The 27,759-nt window shown below is 41.0% G+C and overlaps 1 protein-coding gene across 1 annotated transcript; it reads right to left on the bottom strand.

Annotated features, from left to right (window-relative positions):
- Positions 1–6,296: 6,296 nt before the first annotated feature.
- Positions 6,297–27,411, bottom strand: psen1 (presenilin 1). Its single transcript, XM_034674697.1, has 11 exons — positions 27,291–27,411; positions 24,184–24,269; positions 20,402–20,754; positions 19,646–19,787; positions 15,720–15,787; positions 15,388–15,608; positions 12,781–12,879; positions 11,548–11,640; positions 11,284–11,457; positions 8,466–8,584; positions 6,297–8,264 (listed from the first exon to the last, which is right to left on the bottom strand). The coding sequence occupies exons 2-11, from the start codon at positions 24,217–24,219 to the stop codon at positions 8,109–8,111; spliced, it is 1,461 nt and encodes a 486-aa protein (XP_034530588.1). The 5' UTR covers positions 24,220–24,269; positions 27,291–27,411; the 3' UTR covers positions 6,297–8,108.
- Positions 27,412–27,759: the final 348 nt, after the last annotated feature.

The raw sequence follows: 27,759 nt of genomic DNA, 5'->3' as shown, positions 1-27,759 counted from the left end.
TGAATGTTTTAAATCTTTGTTGAAGACCCATCTCTTCTCTTTGGCCTTCTCCTTGTGAAGAGGACATTAATATCCTGTTGATGTCTTCATGTAATTTTTACTTTTTACCTTGTAAAGCACTTTGGCCAACACTTGGTGTTTTTAAATGTGCTATATAAATAAAGTTGACTTGACTTGCACTAATTTTAATATTGACATAATATTGACACATTGACAATATACGACATTGCTTTTTACTGCCACATTGGTTTTTTATTGGTATTTTGTTGTGTCATTGGTATGCCACAATGACATGGTCTTTTATTTTTGACAGTGGGCATGTTTTTGTAATATTGGTATGATGAATGTATTGATTGTGAGCAGCACTGCACTTCTGTCCATGACAAATTTTCCCCCTGGTGACAATAAAGTTTATCTTATCTTATACGTCACAGCCTGTGTGAATATCATGACTGTGCAAATCAGAGCCATCATCTGCTAACAACAACTTGGTAGAGGGGATGTGCTGTTACCCACCCAAAAATGTTTTACATTTATTTATTGATTTATTATTATTATTAATAAAATTCTTATTGATTTATTCTTATTTTATTTATTTTTGTATTTATTCTTATTAATAATATTCTTATTTTATTTTATTTTGTTTGTATTTATTTCTTTATTTATTAGTATTAAAAATATCCTTATTTTTTTTTATTTCATTTTTTTATTTCATGTTATTTATTCTTAATATATATATATATATATTATGCACAACCATCTGCTAACTCCCAGAAATGACCTCACCACCCCTTCTTCAGGTCAGGACTCCAAGGTTGAGAATCCCTGCTGTAGTCCACACACACTTGCAAGTCAGTTCCTGTGTTGAAAATGTTGGCAAGGTAAAATTATCTTCGAAGTGTTGCAAAAATATGTCTGACGTAACCATCATTGCAGTCATATATTAATATATTACTATAGCTGATACATAAATGTGCATACACAGCATGTTAATGTTGTAACTGGTGGAGCTAGTCCTTTAATTTATTATGTATAGTTCTGTATAAACATGTTCTGTATGTGAACACTGATTTTTACAAATGACTAAGTTTAACATTCATCATTCAGGAGAGAGAGGTAGCATCAGGTGAACATACCTGCATAATATTCACACACCTCATTTAACCCAGCAGCACTCATGTAAAGTAACTCAGTTTCTATCCACCCTGGTGCTCTGGTGTGATTCTGTGTTTCAGAACATGAAGTAAATGAGCTTTTATGTAACAGTTAATCAGCATTACATCATTAAAAATGTCTTTGTTGATATTCTAAGGAGCCAGGAAAGAGCTGTACTGAACATAAGCTGATTTTAGATACTCATTTATCTTTCCATCAACATCACCGTCAGCCAGAAGGATTAATGTGCTAACCTTTATCTCCTTGTGACCTTTCAGGAGTCAGAGTTTATAACCAGAGTCTCTCCTGTTGTCATAATTACCCTGAACACAAACATTTTCTATGAACATGATGAAAAATAATACAAGATACAGTGGGAATGTAGCTGAGAACTAGCCGCTTCTTTCTGGCAGAATTACACGTTTCAGAAATACACCCATTTTCTGTCCTGCTTGGAATTCAATGAAGCCGCCAAAGCTTAGCTTAGTATAAAGAGTGGAAGAGCTAGCAAGAATAATGTGCACGTACTCCCAAAGTAAAACTGTAACTTCTCACTTTACATTTGATTTTTATACAATATCTATAAACTTATAAAGCCTGGAGGTGATGTGTTCTTGCATTAAACTGAGCCAAGCTAGCTGTTTCCCCATTTCTAGATAGCTTAACTAAGCTAACCGACTGCTAGCTGTAGCTAACGAGCTCCAGGCATGCACAAAGTCATCTTACTTTCTGCAACTAAGCAATGAAATGTTAAGTTTTACACACAGTTAGCAAAATAAGAATCTTGCTATCTTGTTTAGAGTTAGATGAAGCTAGGAGATGGTTAGCTTAGCTTAGCATAAACAGTGGAAGCAGGGGAAAAGAGCTAGCAAAAATAGTTGGATATACAATTAAAGCAAAATGATAATTTTTCCTTTAACACTTTGTTTTAATACTAATTTTTAAAATGCTGAAGCTAGCACACTGATTTGGCTCTGTTGGTCGAGCTAGCATCTCATACACAGAGGCTACGGTCCTTTACGCAGGTTCAATACCCAACCTTGACCCTTTGCAGCATGTATACCCAACTCTCCTCTCTTCTCCCACACTTCCTGTCTCGCTCTAACTGTCCTTTTAAAACAGGATATTAAATAAAAGATAGAGCATTGGGATGATGTTGAAATTAACTAGCTAGAACTAGCTTTTTACCCATTTCTGACCGGCTGAACCAAGCTAACCAGCTGCTAGCTTCAGCTCCATGTTTAGAGTCCGGATGTCAGAGTGGTCTTGAAGTTCAATGATAGTTTTAGGTGAGTAAAATGTTTTTTTAAGGAGCTTTATAAAGGTTTTTGATCCAGTGACACAGATTAGCTTGAAACTAAAGTCATGAAACACCACCCTTGTTGTGACTTTGTCCTTGAGTGTGATGCAAAAGCTTCTTACACAAACGCCAGTTTCAGAACTCGACTGAGGATTTAAAGAAATGTATATTTTATTTTGTGGAACATGAAGAATACAACTGTCTCCTTTTTTTCTGTCTTTCGATGTTCTGCGGTCCAGAGCAGAGGGAGGCACGACAAAGAGTCTCACCCCCCCCTCCAAGGTCGAAGTCAGGGAGGGATAATCAGGTATTTTTAGCACCTTGACTCTAAAACATAGGTGCCCACCCACTTCTTCAGGCCCCTGAACAGATAAAAATAACACCTAGCGGTTGTCATTAAACACAATCTGGACTGCTGCCTCGCCTCCAGACATGTTCTTGTTTTAATTATAGAAACCTAATGAGCACAATGCCTTCTGTACGATTTTTGAAAACCCCCTTTCAGTTTAAATTCTGCACATCCACATTTCTTTGAGAGCTCCAGTTTTGATTCCGGGTAATTAAGTCTAGACGTGGATTTTAAAAGGAGCCCTGAACCACAGGATTTAAGTTAACATTCAAATTACTAAGCTTTACATCCACCTCCTCCTTAAACCTAAAATGTACATTCGAAGACAGAAAAAAACTGCTTCTATACATCGAAGAAAATAGCAGCACCCAGTTTAGCCTCCCTTCCCACCCAGTATTTCAACATCCTCTGCAACAAGTTGTTCTTTTTCCATCCGCCTTGTCCAGTTTGTCCTCCACCAGGACTCGGTACACCCAGGTTACATCCACCAACATGTTCCCATCCTTCCTCATGGGACCTTCAGAGCTGCCGGCTGAGCTTCTGCGCCTGCCTCTCCTTAGCGTTGAAGGCATATTTCGTCTCCTGTAGCTGTTCTATGATTTCTTTGGCCTCCTTCATCTCGATGGCGAGCTGGTTGTACTTCTCCACCAGCTCCTGGTTCTCCCTCCGGAGCTCCACCACCAGCTGGCTCAGCTCCTCGCTCTGCTTCCCGCAGTGCAGTTTCAGCTGCTCCATTTCCGTGAGCGTCTCCTCCATGTGCTTCACTAGGCTCTCCAGTTTGTCCTTCGCCATCCTGATGTTTGTTTTTGTTGACTTTTACAGAGGTCCTGTTCAAGCTTTGTCTTCTTTCTCCTCTAAAGGTCGGTGCTTGTTTCCTGCCCGGAGCGATTATTGAAGTGTTACATGTCTCAAACGGAGCAGATATCCCTCCCTGTGCTGTAATCTCCTTAGCAGAGCTATCCTGGGAAACCTCCAACGCACATAGGTGTGACACAGCCGTAGTGTCTCCTGCTTAAGTCCCCTCCATGCAGGGGATGAAAATGAGGGATTACCCCTACAGTTTCATCCACTTGTCAGTGAACAAGCTTAAAGGCCTACAAAGAAATGTGACCTCTAATTTAATATTGCAAGAAGAGAAGGAAAACAAAAACAAAAGATTGAAATGTCTCTTTCTTCATCACTTGGAAGACTTGAGGAGGGTTTAATCTCTCCTTGGAAAGCCACCCAAACAGCTTTAAGTGGATGGTGTAACCTAATCTGAACAGAACAAGTGTCTGGAATAGATGCAAGGGAAGCCTCATGGAATTAACTCTGGTTGTCCACCAGCACAGCTACACGGTTCACATGCCAGAATGAGGCCTCGCAAAAGGGCTCATTGGGTAAGTCACAGTATGAGGCTAAACATTCTGGGTGAACTGCAATACCGTGCCACTGTCCCAGCCAGCCAGGCCAAACGGTCCCCATGGTGACAGCTAATGCGTCCAGCAGGCTAGACGACATGCCAACTGAGCCCATCGGCCAGTTGGCAGCGGGGGACGGCGAGCGCGGGATGCCAGTGCATCAGCACGCCGAGGAATTTCCACAATGTTCCCACCGTCTGCAGAAATGCTTTGCGTCACAGGATTTGTTCACGGATAATCGGTGTCGACGATGCAGGAGAGACAACAGTATTTTGTAAAAGCAGCTCCAGGGGTGTTGCCCCCGACCTTTGACCTCTGCATAAAGAGGGGGAAATCAGCGCAGACTTACAGGGAGACTCCTGCCATACAGATATCAGAGGTGGAATGTATCCCAATCTATTCATTCAAGGGGGTTTGCATTTTTTTGCTTCAGGGTTAAATGCTGCACTCAATTAAATATTATGAATGATTAATTAAAATAAACAAACATGTTAAAAATAATCTTAATCTGTGACTTAATGATGCAGCTTAGTGCTGATCTGATTGTGGCATTTCACACGTTTGATAATCACATCCTGGTACCGAGCTGAGACCACATCATAAGAACAACATTACGTGGTTTTAATCCTATCAGATCGCATCTGTCTACGTCAACATGAGTCCTGTATGAAAGCCAAAGTTAGGCTCAGAGTATCAGGGGGGAGCGGTGCCAGGACTATAAACCTCATGTGTGTCTTCTCCAGGTACGACGAGGATTAGGGACGCTTTAAGAAGAAGAAACCCATCGCACAAGAAGAAGTCGTAACATCAGGATAATAAAGTTTTAAATGTAGAAGAATAAAGTTGTACATTAGATCTATGACTGGTCCAAAGACCGTATAGCAAAATAGAGTAGTAAGTGTTCACTAACTGTGAAGCCAAAAGATTTAGAGCTCCCCCTGCTGGCTGGCTGCAGTATAGGTTATTAACCTGCACTAAAACGAGGAACGTGGAGCAACTTTAATTAACCTTAAAGAACAGCTTATTCAACATCCAGTGTCAAAGCTTTGCAGAAAAACTTGTCAACACATCTTTTACTTCTATCCAAAATCATTGCAATCCTTCTCTTATTAACAAGCTGCCTTAAGCTGCTCCAAAATGTTGCAGAACCTGGGAAGATCATATATCCCTCTATCAACCTCTACACTCTGACTCCCTGAAAAATCTATCACAGGAACACTTTTTCCAGCCTACAGAGATAATAATGCCTCACTACCCCCGTCAAACACAATGCTTAAAGAATACAGGCATTCTTGTGGTCTGCAAAAGTAGTATGGGAGGTGGGTCGCATACTTTGGCCTAGTGGTCTAAGCGTGGGCCTCAGATACAGAGGCTACAGTCTTCCAGCACTCTCTGCACATCTCCCCCTGTCTCCCTACATCTGTCCTAACAATAAGAGGAAAACATGCCCCAAAAATACAACTTAAGAAAAGAAGAGTAGTATGGGAGGTAGAGCATTGAATCATCAGGCCCCTCTCCTTTGGAATCATCTGCTATTGACAGCTTTTCAACTTATATGCATGGGCTCAAAGCTTTCCTTTTTAGTGATGCTTTATAGCAATCGGTTTTCCCTTTCGTTCTCACATTCTGCATGCCTCCCTCCCTCCTGCTCTTATTCTTTCTACAGTATCTCTCTTTCCTCCTATCCCTAAGGCCTTAAAAGAGATTCATCATGACCTGGAGCTACAGCAGATTATTCTCAGATTGCATCCTGTTGATGGTGTGGTCCTTATAATGAAGGCCGGCTCAGGTTGGCCTCGGACCGGCCTACATTTGTGCTCCTATAGGCTTCGACAGCAGAGTCTTGTATACCACACTCCTCTCTCTCTTCATCTCTGTGCACTTATCTTGCAAATATAAACTCTCAGACCTTAAAAGGTATCTGGAGAACACTTTTGAGCATGCTGACAGACTTTAAATCAGTTAAACTCAGCGTGCAGGCTCTCTATTCAAAATTCTGAGTCCCAGTAGTCGTGTACCTACATGGGATGTGTGCACATGCTCACTTGAGTTTTTTGCGTATCTGACTAAAAGAAAGAGAAACAAGAGAGAGTTTTGAGTTTCATTATTTATTAAAAAACAAAATCTGAATTGAATAACTTTGCATAAACACACGAATGCATGTGAAGGACAGAAAAAAAAGCCAGTCACCCAACGAATTCCCCAAAACTGAAAAAAGGGAGGAAAAAACGGACTCAGAACAAAAAGTCTTCGTACTGTTCCCACTTTGTCTCTCTTCTGCGAGCACGAGAGCGCAACTACGACAAAGAGCAATCAGTGCAGCTCCTCCTCCTCCTCTGACAATCTTCAAAGAAGAAGCCACATCTCATCAAGTCACTACATCATTCTTCTTTTTAAACTTTAGTGAAGCTTTTTGGTTCGTTTTTAACATGACTTAAATTCATTAAAGCAAACGATGCTTCATCTGTTTTCCCCAAAACGTCACAAATTAGAAATTCAGCTACAGCTACTTCAATCAGGACTCGCTGTCTGTCTCAGTTTTTATCTGATCCTTTGTAGAAACCCGTCGACGTTTAATCAGCATGTTTTTTTAAAAAGTACAAAGTTTATCTTCTGCATATCTTGAAAAAACGTTTGTGTGTAGTGGAAATAGTTTTCAGGTTGGATGTAGCATAGTTTCCAGACAGCACCAGGCAAGCGTCATGAGGGCGGCTGTAGCCTAAAGGTTCAGAGTTTGTGACCAGAATGATCACAGGTTACAATCCCTGTAGGAGAAGGTTGTAAAAAATAAACGAACCCAATGAACTCTCGGAGAGGGGGAGAGAGAATGAAAAGCACATTTCTGTCTCACAATAACAACGACAACAACAACTACTGCCCTTGAGCAAGGCACTGAACCTCCGACTGCTCCAGCAGAACTGCTCAGTGGCTGACAGTACACGACTGACATGGCAGGCAAGTCTCAGGTGTGAGTGTGTCAGTGTGTGTGCGTGTGTGTGTGTGTGAACTTTTCTCTCTTGCTGCGTGCCTTTGGGTGAAAATCCGTGAAACCTCTGATGAGTCAGTGTCACAATCAAACTCGTATAATTTAGCTCCACAGGCCGCCAATTCTTCTATTTTCTGCTCGTGAGACGTTTTTGGAGTGGAAATGTGCTCCGGCTTCAGAGCTTTGGTTTTTCATGTGAAGTGGAAAGAAACACGTCTTAGTTTATTCTTAACAGCAGTGAGAAAAGCACGTCTGGTGACTGACAGCTCAAACACAATCAAACTACACATTTACCAATCTATAATCAATATCATCATCATACAGTGTCCGTTAGATCGATGAAGGCTTCGACTCGTGGTGTTTTAGTTTGGGGGGTGGAGGGGGGGGGGTGGTAAAAATGAAGATCAGGAGATTTAAAGAAACAGTCTCTGCTCAACAGCTACCGCAGAGGTGTCCCTGAGCAAGGCACCTGCTGTGAAGCCCCAGCTGGAGGAACCTGGTATGAATGTGTGGATGTGAAGCAGGGCGCTGCTGAGAAAAAGAAGGAGCAGACAAGCTCGCCTGTATAAATAAAAAGTCTCCTGCTAACTTTTCGTAGTTTGGAATGAGCCTGAGACCGGGCCGCTGATCGGCAATTTGAGGATGAGCTCCCAAGTCGAGCGGGAAAAAATGTCCCTCCTCGGTTTTAAAACAGAAATAAAAGATATAAGAACAGCTGCTGTCGAAGGGGGGAAACCCTTCAGAACAAAAGGCAGAACAAAAACAACTTGTGTCCCATCATCATGAGTTCTTAGGAGGGGATGCGGGGGCGGGAGAGGCCCCTACATCGCCCTTTGTTCCCCGGCTGTGAAGGGACCGCTGTCGTCGTGTTGTTGGCCGGAGGGCTATGTGGGTGAGAGTTATCAGGGCAGCGTCCTGCTAAATGTAGAACTGGTGTAGCGCCAGCTTGTCCATGAAGGGCTGTACCAGGTTGTCTGTGGCGAAGTAGAAGACCAGGCCGAAGAAGATGGAGATAGGTAGAGCGGGGAGTGCTTTCTTGAAGATGGCGAGGAGGAGCAGGGTCAGACACAGGCCCTGTGGATGCAAGACGCAGACAGAGTGAAACAGAGGAAAACGGCACTTTGTGTACCAAACAAAACGGGCTCAGTGCAAGGGGGGGGATGAAAACACCACAGGTTATATAATCACGTGGTAGACTTAAAGCAGGGTTACATATTGTGTTGGGACAGAGATGAGGTTGCGGCGACTCAAAAATAAGCAGCTGCGGTCACTCACAATGAGGATGGCTACGAAGCAGGCGAGCGTGGTGTTCCAGTCGCCGCTGGCTGTGGCCGAGGCTTTCCCCACCAGCATGCTGTAGAAGATGAAGTCCCCGAGGCCCAGCTTCACGCCCCCTGAAAGCACAGTAGGACACCACAATCAGGGTGGAGTCAAGTCAAAAAAACAGGAGATCCGCTGCAGCACCGCGCCCTCTTACCCTCCGTAGAAATCCTTCCTCGACTGTAATTACTGTACAAACAGGAGCGCAGACCCGTATTTACTGCAGCTTTAGGTTAGAGGAGAGCGCGGGCACACAAATAGGACGCACATGAAACCGGCAATTGCCACAAATAATCGCTTCCTAATGTGCGACGACTAAAAACAAACAGTCTGCAGAGAACACGGAGGGGCATTCACACACACACACACACACACACACACACACTTCACAGAGAGGGACGCATAAAAATGTCCCAGAACGCTTAAGGTGTCGCTGACGAGGAAGTGAAAGATGATGATGATGATGATGATGATGATGATGATGATGATTACACAGTGAGAGGAGACGCTGAGGACGATCAGGGAGTCTGAGGTACAGAGACATCTTTATATTAAGGTGCGGTTTGAATCTAAACTCATCATGATGCAGTGATGTGTTCAATGTTCCTCTTCGATGCACTGAAAAAGAAACATTACGTTCTTAAAGTATGACACAATAAAAGAGTGGAGTATTCTAATGAAGAGGTCAAACTAAAGTAAAAGAGAGATTCATTATGTGCAAAAGAAGAGCCAACTGGAGCCTGGTCAACGACTTTATCAATTTCTTTAAATCCAGCAACAAATTAAAGAGTTTGAAGAAAGTTTCAGAGTCACAAACTCCGGCCTGCACGTCGTCTGCTTCGAGAGGCGAGTGAACCGATCTGTGTCGTGCTACTCCGATCATTAGGTACAAATAAAGACATCAATGTCCTTCTTACACAGTATGCACATATCTGCTAATATCCCAAGTGCAGACCTCTGCAGAGCTGGACTTTGCAAACAAATGTACCTTTCAACACATCTGTGTCTTTAGCTTTTGGAGAACAGCTGCTTTTAAAGCTGGGGTTGGTCATCAGATTTAGATCCACTTTTTGTTATACTGGTTAAAATGATCTTTAAGTCCTGATGGTGATCAATACATAATGTGTTCTTAAAAGAGGTAAAAAAAGCTGCTATCTACAGCCGGAGTAAACCTGGGAAAACACCAACCAATCCCTGCCATCAGGAGCCAAATGATGAAACCAATCAAATCCTGTGCTGCCGTTCTCCCCGCCTCCTGCAGAGCGTGCATTTCATGTTTGTGAATCAGTCACCATCACATGGTCGTGAATCAGCGGCGCTCGTATATGTGAGAGGGGGCGTCATCTCAGAGGAGCTCCGAGGGGAGGGGGGGAGGGGTTAGACGGAGTCCTGAGGAAATGCTACATTCAAATTCATGCTAGTTTTCCGTGTCTACCAACCCTAGCTTCAACGTACGTTCACAACACGGCTAAAGAACACAGACGGTCAAGACGCCTCACTAAGTGACATCCTCAGGGATATTTCAGCTTCATGAGTTGACTTTTGCATTTCGTTTCTGTAAAGGGGATCTTTTCTTGGCCTAGTGGTTTAAGCTTGTGCCCCATATACAGAGGCTATAGTCCTTGTTGCAGCGGTCATGAGTAACTCCTGGTCTTGACCATTTGCTGCATGTATTCCTCCGTTCCCTTAAGCATCACTAAAAAAAGAAAGTTTGTAACCCATGCATATAAGTTGAGAGGGGAGGGGCCTGATAATTTAATGCTCTACCTCCCATACTACTCTTCTTTATAAGTTATATTTTTGTGCATTTTGGACGTTAATGGATAGGACAGCTGGAGAGAGAGAGGAAATGTGGAAAGCAGAGAGTGAGGGAAGACATGCAGCAAATGGACATAGCCCGGGAGATAACTAGCGACCGCTGTGACGAGGACTACAGCCTCTGGGACGCACTTAGACCGCTAGGTCAACGGCACCACTTCCTCCGCTCTCTACTCGTCACATCTCCTGTCTCTCTTCAGCTCTCCTATCTGATAAAGGCTAAAATGCCAGAATATATATAGATGCATAAAACATTTAAACATTTAATTTAGAGCCTGCTGGTGAAGAAAATAAACACTTCTAGTGGATGAACAGTCGTAACAGGATGTTTCACAGCTGCACGATCTACAGACATAATTTGTCTCACACGTCTCGTACCTTTGAGTAATCTGAGTCCCTAAATTTGCAGAAACAGGGCTCAGGTTTAACAATATCAGACTCCACTTTAATAATTCATCAGATGATGTGTGGTGACAGCCCCCTCATGACTCTGCAGACTCACTCAGAGATGTTTCAGTTCAACAGCTCACATTTTAAACCTTTCACTTTCGCTTAAACGACCCAATGATGATAAACCTCTCCAGTCAGAGCGATGGAGGGGCCGGCTTCAGTTCACAGCTCTTAAATAAATCATCCTGCATCACTTTGATCAATAATTCATCACCCATCATCCCTCCTTTGCTTGTCAAGCTGCCGTGAAGAGAGGCGGGATGTATTTTAGATGTTGTCATTGATGTTAAATGAACTAAATGGAAGTCCAGATCAATAATTAAAGAGGTGATTTAATCCGTGCAGGAGATCAAATGGTTCTTCATCTGCTGGAACTTTAAAGCAGAAGACTTTTAAAGCTGCTGGACCGCACAGGCCGGGGGAGAGTCTGAGGATTCTACAGCTTCACCTTTAAAAGTGACACATAAGAGGTTCAAATGTTAATCATCCTTCTGTAAGCACTCACTCTCTTCATCGTCCTCGTCCACAGGAGGTCGAGCGGAGGGCATCTGCTGGATCTCCCTCCTGGTGTCGTCGGTGGACTGTATCGGCCCCAGCTGGTGCTGCTGCTGGTTCACCCAGTTGGAGGTGAAGCCTCCGTCGTCCTGCGGCAGACCGGAGGGAGCCGGGGACGTCACGGCTGCAGACGAGCGACAAGAGGTCAGACTAAACACGCTGATTGAGAGTAAACAGATTTAACCTCCATCAGTCACCGTGACAGCGGACTCACCTTCTGGAGCCTCTTGTGGAGGAGGCGCCGCTTCCGTCGAGTTTCTCTTGGGCCATTCTGTGTCGGCCATGTTGACGAGCCACACCATGGTCGCTGTGAGAGAAGGCAGACGGGGGAAACATCAGAATGTGTGGAACAAGAATCAACAATATACTAGGAGAGAGAAAAAACAACCACATTTTCCCTTTTCTTTAAAAATCTGAAGTTTTATACATTTATTCTCAAAAAAGTCTCAAAATGTAGTTCAAATGTATTTACATCATTATTTTGTATTTAACTTTTTTGTTGATATCACTTTGTTATTTTTTATATTTTCTTTTATAAGTTTGGTGGTTTTTATTATTTCCATAATTACTAATATATCAGAGAAATAATTTTAAATATTTTAATCTGTAATTGTATTTATTTTATATATATTTGAACTAATGTTCTTACATGCATAAATATTCATATACATTATATGTTTTTTTTTTCTTTTTTACTCTGTTTTTTTATTTATGTTCTCAAAATTACTAAATTAAATGTGAGTATACACATTTTTTAATTTGAAATGCAAAATAGAGCGTTGTTCCAATAAAAGCAAATCGTAAAAATCTGTCCTCAGTGTACGTTAATGTTTAAAAATGAGGTAGAGAAAGAAAGATTTATTGAAAACATTTAAAAACAAAGTACTGAAAAAAGTATTTTATTTGTGATCAATTAAAGATTTAAAGCTCCTGTAAGGAACTTTTGGTTCATGATGCTTTTGGCGCCCCCTGTGGACAAACTGGTCTTTGCTGATTTTGTCCCCTCCAGGCAGATGTTTCTGACTTTAAGAATAGCTACATGGAAATATCCTCTCTTCCTGTTTTTGGCTTTTTTTTGTTTGTTTTTCTTTCTGAGGTCATAAAGAGACATCAGCATTAACTTCAGTATGTTTCACAACCATGGAAAACTCCTCACAGTAGCTTTAAGTTTCACTTTCACTTGAAGTTAGGTGAAACTAGTCAGATTGTTTTGCACTTTTTGGGCTTAAAGTTGGAGCAGACAAGCTTCTACAGTCTTTATTATTTCAGTTCTTTATTTTGAGGACGGTTGAAAACCTTCCAGATAGAAGGAGCTGAAGCATTTCTTCAAACCTTTTCCTTTTTATTTTCCCCATTATGTCAGATTATAGATGCATGATGCTGATCCTTAGGCCACCGCCTTTGTTTTATATTAAAAAATACAAGTCTGTTATTTCTATAATCTTACAGGAGTAGATGAGAGCAGGGAAGATGGGTTCATTCCTCTCCTGAGCCGTCTCCACCAGGATCCTCAGAGGCCCTTTAGGACAGAGCACCGCCAACAGATCTGAGAGAGAGAGAAGAAAGAGGTCAGACGATGATGATAGACAACAATCAGAAGAGAGCAGCCCAAAATGACATCTGTCAGAGAGAAAACACACGCTGCTCTGACACGCTGCCAGGTCGAGGCGGGATATTCACGCCTCGTCTGTCATGTGTAACGCAGAGAGGTGTGGTATCGGGCGAGGTCGTTCAGTGTCTGAAGTGTCAGGGAGGAACTGAGGAGGAATCAGGGGAAGATGGAGGAGACGTGTAGAGTGTGAAGAGCTGCTGCTCTGCAACACCGCCAATCACACACTGGGACAGTAACTGTACGCAGTTTTGGAGTTCAATGTGTATGAAGATTGGCGTAGTGATGTCGGGACTTTGTTTCTACTACAGTCTGTATCTCTGGTGTAAAAACAATGAAGAGGCCAGCGATAACAAACACTCTCCGTCTCTTGGAAGTCGTATTTTGGGGCCGACAGGAGAGACAAACACAGACAGGAAACGTTCGGGAGGACGACATGCACTGAAGGGCCGAGACGTTCAGCACTACATCCTTTACATATGGAGCGTGCACTTTAACCACGACTTACACCAGAACCCACGCTCTGTGGTTCTTTATTGGTTATTCTTCCACAAACGGGCAAGTAACCCAGAATCCCCCTCAGACTGTCTTACATCCACTTCCACAGAACACCAGTTTCCAGTCTTCTGAGAAAAGGAACCACACACCGATATAAAAAGAAATGTCAGCGCCTTAAAACTTGTGGCAACAACTTAATTTAAACACAGCAGACATGATGTCCCTGAGGGTGGAGGGGAACCAGCAAAACATATACGTTCTGGACGAAGCACACAGTTTTAACTCTAATCTAAAGTGAACGTTAAACTAAGATGACCAAAACCACACTATGGGAGTCAAAAGAAAGGTCTTGGCCCCTAAATGTCTTGGTCTTGTCTTGGTCTCAGTCCCTAAATGTCTTGGTCTTGTCTTGGTCTCGGTCCCTAAATGTCTTGGTCTTGACTTGATCTCGGTCCCTAAATGTCTTGGTCTTGACATGGTCTCAGCCCCTAAATGTCTTGGTCTTGTCTTGGTCTCGGTCCCTAAATGTCTTGGTCTTGAATTGGTCTCGGGCCCTAAATGTCTTGGTCTCGGCCCCTAAATGTCTTGGTCTTGACTTAGTCTCGGTCCCTAAATGTCTTGGTCTCGGTCCCTAAATGTCTTGGTCTCGGGCCCTAAATGTCTTGGTCTCGGGCCCTAAATGTCTTGGTCTCTGCCCCTAAATGTCTTGGTCTTGACTTGGTCTCGGTCCCTAAATATCTTGGTCTCGGCCCCGAAAATGTCTTGGTCTTGACTTGGTCTTTGTCCCTAAATGTCTTGGTCTTGACTTGGTCTCGCTCCCTAAATGTCTTGGTCTTGACTTGGTCTTTGTCCCTAAATGTCTTGGTCTTGACTTGGTCTCTGTCCCTAAATGTCTTGGTCTTGGTCCCTAAATGTCTTGGTCTTGGTCCCCAAATGTCTTGGTCTTGACTTAGTCTCACTCCCTAAATGTCTTGGTCTTGGTCCTTAAATGTCTTGGTCTTGGTCCCCAAATGTCTTGGTCTTGACTTGGTCTCACTCCCTAAATGTCTTGGTCTTGTCTTGGTCTTGGTCCCCAAATGTCTTGGTCTTGTCTTGGTCTCGGTTCCTAATGTCTTGGTCTTGACTTGGTCTCTGTCCCTAAATGTCTTGGTCTTGGTCCCTAAATGTCTTGGTCTTGGTCCCCAAATGTCTTGGTCTTGACTTGGTCTCACTCCCTAAATGTCTTGGTCTTGGTCCTTAAATGTCTTGGTCCCCAAATGTCTTGGTCTTGACTTGGTCTCACTCCCTAAATGTCTTGGTCTTGTCTTGGTCTTGGTCCCCAAATGTCTTGGTCTTGTCTTGGTCTTGGTCCCCAAATGTCTTGGTCTTGTCTTGGTCTCGGTGCACTCTGGTCTTGGTTAATGTGGTCTTGACTACAACACTCCTGTCAGTTATATGCATTTGGTTGCTGTGGAAAATCTAATTTAGGGGATAAACCAAATAGTTTTTTTCAAAAATCGATCCCAGAGAATACTTTAAATTTAAATCCCTCGTCTGAGTGTTTGGATGTTTTGAGCAGGTTGTCAGAAATCATCCAGACATGATGATCACTGAGCGTTGAGCCGCCTCCTTCCTTTTTCTCAGAGATTTCTAAATCCAAGTTTCCAGGAAGCATTTGCATAAAGATTCAGTTATTGAGAAACATCCTCTCTTCTCTCTCCTCAAGCACAGAAATAAAGTCATCAGCCCTGACTGAAGACACGCAGCTGGAAAGAGGAAACGGCCTCTTGATGAATCCTTAAAGAGGTCTGAATCTGAAGCAGCGCGTTGTCTTACACATCCAAATTATTTATTTTAATGTTTGCATGTTTTAAATCTGAGTTTTTCCTCTAACAGGAACCAGATGTGTGAACATCTCTGCACGAAACAGCCCCTTCAAAAGGTCACAGAGCATGAGGAGGGATTTACCGTAGACAGATATGACGGCTAAGATGAGCCAGGCGGTCCACTCAGGCAGGTACTTGATGAAAACCAGGGCCATGAGGGCGCTGATCATGATGAGGTAGGCCTGCTGGAGCCGCAGCGGTCCTTTCCAGTGAATACACATCATGCCCACCACGCCAAAGTTCCAAATGATTACAGCCAGGGTGAAGTAGTCCATGGCCACGTTGTAGGTCTTGAAAACCTCTCTGTGGGACGGAGGAGAATCATGACAGACACCTGGAAAGACTCCAAACAGCTTCATAAACAATCAGAGACATTTATGAGAGTGGGAAAGGCAGGGAGGGGTCGAGGCTTACTTGAGGTAGATGTAGGAGAAGAAGAACAGCAGGAGGAGGGAGGAGAGGAAGAGCCAGCCTTGGATCACCTGTGAAGGAGAAGATTTAGATATGTGGGTCGGGAGGGTAAGCATCACAGAGAGTGGACGATATCAGACTCTATGATGAAGCTCTGACCGCCGAAAACCTCTGAGGCTGAAACTGAGTAAGTTGTCTCAAGTACCAAAATCTGCAGTTCCTCGTGTGGCCATTTAAGGCAGACTGGGTGAGTCATTCTCTATTAACCTCATGATTGAAAGACGAACTCTGCAGCAGAACTACACCAGTCTACAATACAGACACAGTTTTAGTCTCAGATTATATATTAAAGCTCAAAGTTCTGAAGGTGTTTTGGTTTAAACAGCGACCCTGTTAACTGGAGACTTTCAGCCAGATGCATCCCTCATAAACGTCTTTAGACGATCATTAAATATCTGATGAGGATATTTTGAAATCTTAATAAAAACTAAACTAGTTTGCATTCCCAGGAACTCCCTCTGTGTTTCAACAGCTGTGTAAACTCCACAAACACTGACATGTTCAGCTGAAGGTCTCCAGTTTACAGGGTCACTTTTAAAAGCGGAACACCGGGAGGAGAGACGCATTCACGGTGGGCTGAGAGAAGACTACTGTTACAAGCTGCTAAATCAAGAGAATCACAGCTTCTTCTTTTGAAAAGTACACACACATACAAAAAAGATAGAACAAATAAAAACTAATGAAAGAAAGAGAAATCAAGTGAATCACAGATGGAAAAAAACAATGACTGTGAATGGTTTTTGGAAAAATATGAAAAAATAAAAAATTGACAAAAAAAACTTTTGAAAAAAAATGGACAACATTTTTTTGAAAAAAAACGTGACAAAAATTTTTTTTGACAAAAAAAATGACAAAAAATTTTTTTGCAAAAAATGTGAAAAAAAAAATGTGACAAAAAATTTTTTCGAAAAAAAATGTGAAAAAAATTTTTTCGAAAAAAAATGTGATAAAAAAATTTTTCGAAAAAAAATGTGACAACAATTTTTGACAGAGAAGTTGACCCGGCCCCGCCGAAAAAATTGATTTTCCTCAAATTTGAAATTGTGCTCCAAAAGCAGAAAAACATGAAAAAAAGTGAAAATTTTGCACCTGCAGTTAAAAACATGGAAAAAGCAATGACTGAATCAACACGTGAGAGGAGATAAGCACGAGTAGCAAAGACGTTTCAACACGGCTTCAAAATCCTTTTGAACTCAACAAGCCGAGGCAGAGATCGCCCGGTGTTTTGGTTTAAACAGCGACCCTGTTAACTGGAGACTCTCAGCCGGATGCATCCCTCATAAACGTCTTTAGACGATCATTAAACAGCTGTGTAAACTCCACAAACACTGACACGTTCAGCTGAAGGTCTCCAGTTTACAGGGTCACTTTTAAAACCGTAACACTGGGAGAGACGCGTTCACGGTGGGCTGAGAGAAGACTACTGTTACAAGCTGCTAAATCAAGAGAATCCCAGCTTCTTCTTTTGAAAAGTACACACACATACAAAAAAGATAGAACAAATAAAAACTAATGAAAGAAAGAGAAATCAAGTGAATCACAGATGGAAAAAAACAATGACTGTGAATGGTTTTTGGAAAATTTTGAAAAAAAAACATTTGACCAAAATTTTTGAAAAAAAAACTTTTGCCAAATTTTTTTTTTGAAAAAACAAATTGCCCAAAAAATTTTGAAAAAATAATTTGACAAAATTTTTTTTTTTTTAAAAAAGTAATTTTGACAAAAAAAAAAAAAAAAAATTGACCAAAAATATTTTGAAAAAGAAATTTTCCAAAAAACTATGGGACAAAAAGTTTTGACAGAGAAGTTGACCCGGAACCCTGTCGAAAAAATTGATTTTCCTCAAATTTGAAATTGTGCTCCAAAAGCAGAAAAACATGAAAAAAAGTGAAAATTTTGCACCTGCAGTTAAAAACATGGAAAAAGTAATGACTGAATCAACACGTGAGAGGAGATAAGCACGAGTAGCAAAGACGTTTCAACACGGCTTCAAAATCCTTTTGAACTCAAAAAGCCGTGGCAGAGATCGGCCGGTGTTTTGGTTTAAACAGCGACCCTGTTAACTGGAGACTCTCAGCCGGATGCATCCCTCATAAACGTCTTTAGACCATCATTAAACAGCTGTGTAAACTCCACAAACACTGACACGTTCAGCTGAAGGTCTCCAGTTTACAGGGTCACTTTTAAAACCGTAACACCGGGAGAGAGACACATTCACGGTGGGCTGAGAGAAGACTACTGTTACAAGCTGCTAAATCAAGAGAATCACAGCTTCTTCTTTTGAAAAGTACACACACATACAAAAAAGATAGAACAAATAAAAACTAATGAAAGAAAGAGAAATCAAGAGAATCACAGATGGAAAAAACAATGACTGCGAATGGTTTTTGGAAAATTTTGAAAAAAAAAACATTTGACCAAAAATTTTTGAAAAAAAAACTTTTGCCAAATTTTTTTTTTGAAAAAACAAATTGCCCAAAAAATTTTGAAAAAAAAATTTGACAAAATTTTTTTTTTTTGAAAAAAGTAATTTTGACAAAAAAAAACAAAAAAAAATTTGACCAAAAATATTTTGAAAAAGAAATTTTCCAAAAAACTATGGGACAAAAAGTTTTGACAGAGAAGTTGACCCGGAACCCTGTCGAAAAAATTGATTTTCCTCAAATTTGAAATTGTGCTCCAAAAGCAGAAAAACATGAAAAAAAGTGAAAATTTTGCACCTGCAGTTAAAAACATGGAAAAAGCAATGACTAAATCAACACGTGAGAGGAGATAAGCACGAGTAGCAAAGACGTTTCAACACGGCTTCAAAATCCTTCTGAACTCAAAAAGCCGGGGCAGAGATCTGCCGGTGTTTTGGTTTTAACAGCGACCCTGTTAACTGGAGACTCTCAGCCGGATGCATCCCTCATAAACGTCTTTAGACCATCTTTAAACTTCTGTGTAAACTCCACAAACACTGACACTTCAGCGGAAGGTCTCCAGTTTACAGGGTCACTTTTAAAAGCGGAACACCGGGAGAGACGCATTCACGGTGGGCTGAGAGAAGACTACTGTTACAAGCTGCTAAATCAAGAGAATCACAGCTTCTTCTTTTGAAAAGTACACACACATACAAAAAAGATAGAACAAATAAAAACTAATGAAAGGAAGAGAAATCAAGTGAATCACAGATGTGTGTGATGTTATTGTGGACGGCGGGAGGAATAAAAACACTGAGGTTAATCTACCAATCAGACACGTTCAGCATGCAGGCCCCGCGTCCTGAAAGTCCTGGGACCTTTGAAAAGTACTACCCCACTAGCAGGGGCTTTTTAGGGGGGAGATTATCTACCCCTGAACTAAATTTAGACCCTGGGTCCATGGGGGATGTCACAGTTACAACATCCACAATGTTATCACAGTCTGGGTTTGAAATGAGGGTTATTACTCTTGGACCGGAGTCGTTAAATATCTGACGCTTTCACAGGAACGTCTCTCTTTGTCTTCACTCAGTAGTGTGTAGAAGTGTCTGTGGAATTATCATGGAACATTTGTGCTGCTCTGTTGTGAAGTTTCCCTGGAAGCCATTCGATTGTGCAAGCACGCAGCGAGATCAAGAACTGGCAAACATTCCTGGAATGAGGTTTTTATAATCGCAGGTACACCTTTGTGTTCGGCAAGTTGAAACGTCCCCGAGAGAAAACTATTAGTACACAGAGTCCACCTGGACTCCACCCGAGAGGAAACACCCCGACCGTGTCTCACATCACTCGCTGTTCTCACAACCACAAGAGCTCCTGTTTGTGATCAACATGTCTGATCCGATTCATCACGTTTATCGTAAGTCTGTGTCTCAATGAAGCTTGCAACACGTGTCGGGTGTTTACCTTGTAGCAGCGGTACTTGTACAGCAGCACCAGCACCAGGGTCATGACGATGATCACGGTGATCATGATGGTGGCGTTCAGGATGGAGTTGACGGCTCTTTGTCCTACTGTGTCTGTGTCCTCGGGGAACGGGGTGTAGATCCTAGAGAGGGAGACATTTCAGAGACGCACCTCAGTCACAAAGAAAAGAAAATACAGAAACATGAAGCTATTAATCACAAAATTCAAGACATAAACGAGGTTCTTCTGTGTTTCCATCACAGCCTTTTCCCCTCTCAGTGCTCCTGCAGGTGATTCTAAATACCTGTACTCACATATTTTCCCCCTGAGCCACATTCAAGCTCGTTATTAAAGATCTAATGCGATTAAAAAAGCTGTCAGTCACATTAAAAGCCATGCATGTGTGATATACATTGCATTAACTCCCCCTAGTGGCAGAGCAGCGGTGTTGCACTTCATTCAAACACAAGGCGATAATGCAGTCGTCTCTGGAACGGGTCCAGGGCTGCAACAAAAACCTTTATTCACTGTGTTTATATTTGTGGGTCATGGTTTTCATTATGAATAAGTTGTTTGGTGTTTGAGATGTCAGAAAGTGTTTCCGAAATATCCAGATATGTCAGCAGAGAAGGAAATGTTCACATTAAAGAAGCTGAAATATCAGAATCTTCTCTTAAAAAAAACTCAAACTAGTTATTAAAGTGTTGAAAGAGTGATCTAGAAATCCTCCTCTATCTTAAAAGCTCCATCACTCACAGTCTCTGCCCGTCATTCTGGGTGTAGAAGCTCACGGACTTGATGGTCGCCACAACGACCACCATGCAGAGCGTCACGGGGACGAACAGCATGATGACGTGCTTGGCCCCGTACTTCAGGGTCAGCTCTTCATCCTCGTCCTCCTCGCTCTCCACTACACGCGGAGGCCGGGGAGCGGGAGGCTGTCCGTTCTGCTCCGGGCCGCTCCCGTTACCGCCCACCACGCCTCCTCCTCCTCCTCCATCTCCATCACCTCCTCCTCCTCCATCGCCTCCTCTGGACCGCGCTCTGACGCCTCCGGCCTCCTGGGGCGGCTGGGTGGGTTGGGGGGTCACGTTGGTCTCCTGCGAGTCCTTAAGGTAGAGGAGAGGAATCACATGTTAGACACTGAGCTGGAACTTGAAGGGTACTTTCTTAAGCTCAGTTTACAACCTGCTCACACCTGCTGATCAAATCTAATCTTTCAGTCTGATTCAACAAAAACACTTCCAGTCATGATCTGTTAATCCACAGAGGAGGGCAGTGTTGGGTTCAGTGTTAAATAGAGGGTCACAGTTTGAATTTGGGTCGCTCCATGAAGTTATTTTTTTAAATATATATACTTATTGATTTTCAAAAGGTTTAGACAAACAGATATAAATGAACATCATATCCACATGTACCTGCTGGTTTAACACAGAAAAGATACTCAATGTACAGTGCAAAAAACCCCAATAAATACATATATGGTAGTAATAATAATATAAAAATAAAGATATACAATAAAGGTACAATATATACATACCTACATACTGAAACTAAGATTAAAGCTGGGGTTGGTGTTCAGATTTAGATCCACTTTTTGTCATACTGGTTAAAATGATCTTTATGTCCTGATGGCAATCAATACATGATGTGTTCTTAAAAAAGAAGGAAGAAAAGCTGCGATCTACAGCCGGAGTAAACCTGGGAAAACACCAACCAATCAGCGTTTTTTGGGTGCCAAAATTTTAAACCATTCAAATCCCGTCCTGCTGTTCTGCCCGCCTCCTGCGCGTACATTTCCCCGGCGTGTACTCCGAGTCCCCGTCTCCTGCCTCTACTTCCCCTGACTCTACTGACTGCCCCTCTCGCTCGACTTCGGGCCTGTCCCCTATGACCTGATGAGGTGCTTTGCTCAGGTCTGTAGTCCGGATCAGAGTCTAAAAAGCTCTCACCACAGGGGGCTCTGACAAGCAGAATAACTAATGACATTTACTAAGTCCTAAGAAAATGTAGATGTACTGTAGCGTCCGTCCGGACGCTGTAGTGATGACGAGCCGGTTCGTGAACATGTTGATCTTTAATAACCGGTCACTGTCGGCCGTTACCACGCCAACCAACAAAACAACAATCAATGTTTGAATGAATGAACAACTTCTCCTCTTGTCTCTCCTCTCTCCCACTCACACACTCTACACCTCTCCTGATGCCTTCACTGACTGTCAACACTGTAGGAATTAAGAACATCTACACTGAACAGGTTTAACAAACAGTAGAGCTGTTACAGTATTATATATGTGTTATAACTTTTCTCCTGATATCGTGTCACCATGACAACTGGATAATGCTAGCATGACAGTTGTGAGTGCTAACAGCAGCCATGTTTGTTTGTGTTTTTAACTTTCACTATGAGAATGTTTTGGTGAGGACCGGTTTTGAATCAGTCACCATCATATGGTCGCAAGTCAGCGGCGCTCGTGCATGTGAGCAGGGGGGGCGTCGTTTTGGAGGAGCTCTGAGGGAGGAGGGGAGGGGTTAGACGGAGTCATGAGGAAAAGCTACATTCAAATTCATGCTAGTTTTCCGAGACTGCCTTTAACATATCAATTTTAAAAAGGGAAATAAATACTACTAATAAAACTAACCATAATAATAAAATACAGAAATGTAAATTGAATTACAAATAAATTAAGGAAAAAAATAAATAAAAAAACAGTAGTATTAATATTAAGAAATAAATATTTAATTATAAATACATTAAGTAAAAGAAGACTATTGTTAATAAAATCATAATATTATAATACAATAAATACAAAAAAACTACATTAAGAAAAATATATAATAATAATAATATAATAATAAAATAAATATTTAATTATAACTACTTTAAGTTAAAAGATAATAATAACAAAATAATGATGTAATAAAAATAATATTCATTTATGAATACATTAGGTAGAAAAAAACTACATTGAGTTAAAAAAATAAGAATAATAGTGATAATAAAAAGAATAACGATAACCATATAATTAAAATTTAATTATACTACATAATGTAAAAATAATTACATTATGTAGTATAATTAAAATAAGTTTTTGTAGGAGATTATTTATAATCTGCAGCTTGAAAATAACCCCTTATACATGTTTAGATGTGTGACCAATCATGTGACAGATTTGAAAGAACTCTCCCCTGTGAACCAGATTTGAGTCGCTTTTAAACGCAGGCCGAGGAGAAACGCTCACTTAGTTGAAATTGTTGCCTCCTCGTGTGCAACAGTCTAAAAACGCTGACGATCCTGATCTGTTACTGTCGTGTTATTTCTTGTTTCAACCAGTTTGGACTCTCATCAAAAGTCTGACTGGAGGCTCGTGTGTGAGCACGCACTGAGGGTTTAGCAAGCGACAACTGATGGTGTCACAGTTTGTACTCTGCTCGTAAAGGGAACTTACTTTGGGAAACACAGAGATGTTGTTAGTCATGATTTACCCTGATGCTTCTGTGTATAACTTCCACTTTAAGAGGCAACATGAGAGACGAGAGAGGACACTAAAACTCCTCCTGCATGGTCCAGAAGATTTTTAAACTTCCTCTTAAGTTAAGAGGACTGACCATGTCAGATAAAATGTTAATATTAAACTATTTCCTGAGTTTAATCAGCAAATAAAATCTCTAAACTGGACAGACACTGAGGCAAACTGTTATCAGACTATCCTTGTTTGCATTTCAGAGCTTCGTTGGCACATTAAAACCCGTCAGATCAACCCCTCCAGAGATAACAACACTGTTTTCCTTCCCTCTACTCCATCAGAACTAAACTCATCCTGAAACCCAAAAAGACTGAGAGGAGCGACTGTGTCAGGCGAGTCGAGGCATGTGACCGCCCAGAGATGAAGCAATCTCTGCGCCAGGTACAGAGAACACAGGAGAACCCTCCAGAGACTGCTCTGAGCGCTGAAAGCTGCCGCTGCTTTGATTCGGGCTGCTGTGCGGGATGACCTCACCGAGCACCGAGCGCCGAGCGCTGCACACATTGTTTCTGAGAGCTGGGAATAAGGTCAAGCTGTTCCCGAGGGCTGAGAGACGCAGAGCACTCTGCGGAGCGCGATTCAGGCCGAGCAGCGAGTTCCGCTGCATGAGGTGTATCAACATGTGTTTACAGGACTCAGCAGTGTGACCTCCAGTAACCTCTCTGACATCACGCTGACCGTGACATGCCGCTCGGCACAGACAGGAAGAGTGTGTCGTTCGTGTTGTTGTGGGGTAAACTCTCTCAGAGGCTTACGGCTGTGGTGTGGACTCTGACAGCAGAGAGGGACTTTGACTTCTTCACGGGACCACGCCCTTATTTACAGCCAGACTACACACTGACATTTACTCTCCTGATGTTTCCTCTGACTGACACACACTCCCTCCATCAGACTGACTAACGATAGATGAGTCTCTCTTTACTGAAACACGGAAATAAAACCTGCAGGTTAATAATTATCAAACACAGACACAGAGTTAGAGGAGCTGCGAGCGCTCTCCGTCATACTCACTATATTGTTCTCGATGTCCTCCGCATTGTTCGCCATGGTTGGCTCTGCAGACACTTGCCCTCACATGCAAACCAAATTATTTTGTCCTGTTGAAAGAGAAGAAGAAGAAGAAGTGTTAGCAGAGATTTTACAGCACCAAATGAATCAGATTTATCAGAACAGTAAATCCTGTAGGGAGTGTCAGGGTGGAGCAGGTCCTTTGTTCAGGATGTGAAGTCTTTTGAGGAAATTTGGGATCTAAAATGACTCGACAGTTTCAAAGAGAAGCAGTATTTTATTTTGAAAGGTTCTTCCCTGAATAAAGGTGTTAAAGATGTAAACACTGGTTCCCAAAGTTTATTTGTCTGCTCAGTTTTATTTATACTTTTAGTGCATTTATTTTATCTTCAACATTTATTTTGACCCTTTTATGTATTTAGTTTCACTACTTTAATTTTTAATATACTTTATTGTGTCTCCATATATGAGCATATACATTTCTTACAGGTTCAAACATATTCAACACAACATTTTGATTGAAATTTTGTGACCATCCACCCATACAAAATCAAAAAGTAAATCATATAAAAACAGAAGAAAGAAAGAAAGAAAAGGGAAAAGAAAGAAAATAATAAAAATATAAAAATAATCCAAACTAGGATTTAAAATAAACATAAATAAATGTATGAATAACCAAATTTTATGTTGTTACTTTGATTATTTAAAATATTTTATATATATGTTTCTGCTTTTTTGTTTTTTAATATGTAGCATGATTTGCCAATATTTTATAGCTGCTCTTTTTTCTTGTTTCAGTCGCTTTAAAGAACTTTGACTTGCATTTGGTGCTCTATAAATAAAGCTTCAAAGCTTGTTAAACAAAAAAAATGATAAAATAAAAGTTTATTATCAATAATTCTAAAAAATATAAAGAGATTATGGTTAAATATTCAATAAAACCATGCTAATAAAACATGTTGAATCTATTTTCCACTCTCTTTGTTGCCTCTGAGGTGACAGAGTTTGATAACAGGCGGTCTCAGTGACAGCAGGTTGATTCACAGCAGCACAGGAAACAGAAACATGAGCTCACAGGTCGTCTCTTATTTACAGACCGGCTTAATCAAGAGCCTTAGACCTGTTGGGAAGTTTGGGAACCCCTGAGTGAAAGCAAAGATAGAAGATAAATGTCACATTTTTCACTGACGACAAAATAACATCTTTACTCAGAGAGTCGTTGTTCACCGTTTTCTCTCCTCCTGTCCAAACGGGTCGCAAACTTTAAACACTATTCATTTATTTCATTCAACATCTGGATCTGATCTAAGCAAGTAAAGAAATGTTGAGGATTATATTACAACACCATATTGATTCTCTGTTTTCACTGCTGCATTCTTTTCCATCACAATAAACCCGAGCATGTGATCAGATTTCTACCACCTTCACATTAGACTGTGTCTACGCCTCATATCAGATTATATCAACGTGACGTGACCTCGCTGTGATTAATCACATCTCATCACATTGTCCCTTAAGTCTCGATCCTGCAAAGAAAGACTCAGCTGCATAAATCTCATCTTTCATGTCATGTTTGAATCGACTCCTGTCTTCATTTGTGCAGACTTTCTTCCTTTTTAAGCTTTGTGGTGCAGCAAGGGATCGATTAAGCATTATCTCATGGCTATAACTTTACACTTAATTCACGTCATTATTACCTTTAAGACTCAGGATTTTATCTATATAATGTAAATTTGTGGGTTCTAATCTCTCTGTGTCACAAATGAATGTGTCTAACATCTTCTGTGGTCCAAGAAATATGAAGTCTTTTGATCTACTGTCACAAATGATGAAGAGGAGCAGCAAATCTTCACATTCAGAAGGAAACTTTTTGATATGTTAGTGCCTAAATTGAACAATTTGTCGTTTCTGAGCAAAAAACATGCTTTTTAATTTCCCCTTCATTCATTTACAGATTTATTGACTTGTTTTTGCAATTTTTGTCTCCTTTATATATTTTTCTTTTTTTGCACTGTCTACTTTGTTACTGTGACACTTGAATTTCCCTGTTGTGGGATTAGTAAATGACTATCTTATCTTATCTTAAACTCTGAATTATTGATCCCTAAAAAGAAGGTTTATTATCTTAATTTAATTCCTTAAGGTATTATTTGGTGACACAAGAAAAACCTGCTGTGGTGGCAGGTGAGCTGAATTTCTGTGCCTCCCACAGCCAATATTTACCCTGATTTAAGCAGGTAGTAGGTACTAATATTAACCCCTGTTGATAATTCACCTTTCTTATACTGAGAGCAGTCTAATCTTAAATAATGAGGATTATAAAATCCACATTCTGCTGCATCTATCCTCTTTCAACATATAAACCCTCTCTGTGGGTTTCTACCATAGCCTGTAAATAAAAAGGTTTCTACTGAGTGTTTTCTCCTGGAGCTGCAGAGGAAACACACACACACACACACACACACACACACACACACACACACACACACACACACACACACACACACACAAAGCAGAACTTGTGTACAATAATAACAGTGGAAGCCACACATCCCTGCTGAGGACTATTATCAGCTGTGTGTGTGCTATTCCTGCAGAAAACAAAGACTGTGGGTTCCCCAGCTTCCACATCTCAGTGGGATGAGCTCACTGCATGCTCAGAGTGGGCAGGAGGACAGATTACAGTGCTGTTAGCTGTTTCCACTCACACATGAAGTCAGGAGTGTGATAATGAGACAGACTGTGAGATATGTTGATGTTAGGTGTTGATGTAAGGGTGATTATTGGGACCTAATAAGGAAAATCTGTGGAATCATAACCCTCCAGTCTCTAATGTAACACCAGTAATCAATACATAACTCTCTTCTGTTAAAATGAAAAACATTAAATCAGACTTATTTATAATATTGTGTCGTTATTAATGTAAACCCTGATCTCGGTCCGTTATTTTCCTCCCTGTCTGATCCGCTTCATCATCAGAGAGAAGCTAACATGCTAGTTAGCTCATAATGTGATACAGCAGCGGAGCAGCGCGCGCGACAGAACTCCCACAGTAAACATTAAATATAGTTTAAATAAATCAGACTTTAAACAGAGAGGATCAAACTCACTGTGAGCAACACGGTATATTCCTGGTTCGGTGTTCTGGTGGTAAAACAAACCCGGGCACTTTCTCTTCTTTGTTGTTCCTGTCTGCCCACTGCACTTCCGGCCGTTGTGTTAACTACTTCCGGTTACAGGGTGCGTTCAAGAACCAAACGTTGCTAAACATTTCTTTCTTTCAAATATTAACTCTATTTAATTTTGGTAATTTTTTATTTAATGTTATTGTGCTTTATTATTTCTTATTGTATTATTCGTTATGTCATTTAATTTTATTTCATTTAATTTCAATGTATCATGTTTTATTCTATTTTATTTATAATATTTTATGTTATTCTTATTTTTTAATTTAATTTTATCATATTTTATAATGTTCATTTTAATCTCATAGTACTTTATTTTTTTATTTTTATTTTATTAAATCTCATTTTATTTTCTTAACTACAAACATGCTGAATTAAGTAACTTAACATCTAA

Source organism: Notolabrus celidotus, chromosome 22 (assembly GCF_009762535.1).
Source record: "Notolabrus celidotus isolate fNotCel1 chromosome 22, fNotCel1.pri, whole genome shotgun sequence".
NCBI lineage: Eukaryota > Metazoa > Chordata > Actinopteri > Labriformes > Labridae > Notolabrus > Notolabrus celidotus.
Note: the sequence above shows the minus strand (reverse complement) of the source record. Positions and strands in the feature narration are given on the sequence as shown.

Bases quoted from the DNA above. Each gene is read 5' to 3' on its own strand.
- psen1 (XM_034674697.1), bottom strand. From the start codon at position 24,219: ATGGCGAACAATGCGGAGGACATCGAGAACAATATA. The intron at 19,788-20,401 runs GTGAGTGATGGA...CTCCCTCTCTAG, and splicing joins CAGAATGACGGGCAGAGACT to GATCTACACCCCGTTCCCCG. The intron at 11,458-11,547 runs GTGAGTCCGCTG...GCTCGTCTGCAG, and splicing joins TCCACAAGAGGCTCCAGAAG to CCGTGACGTCCCCGGCTCCC.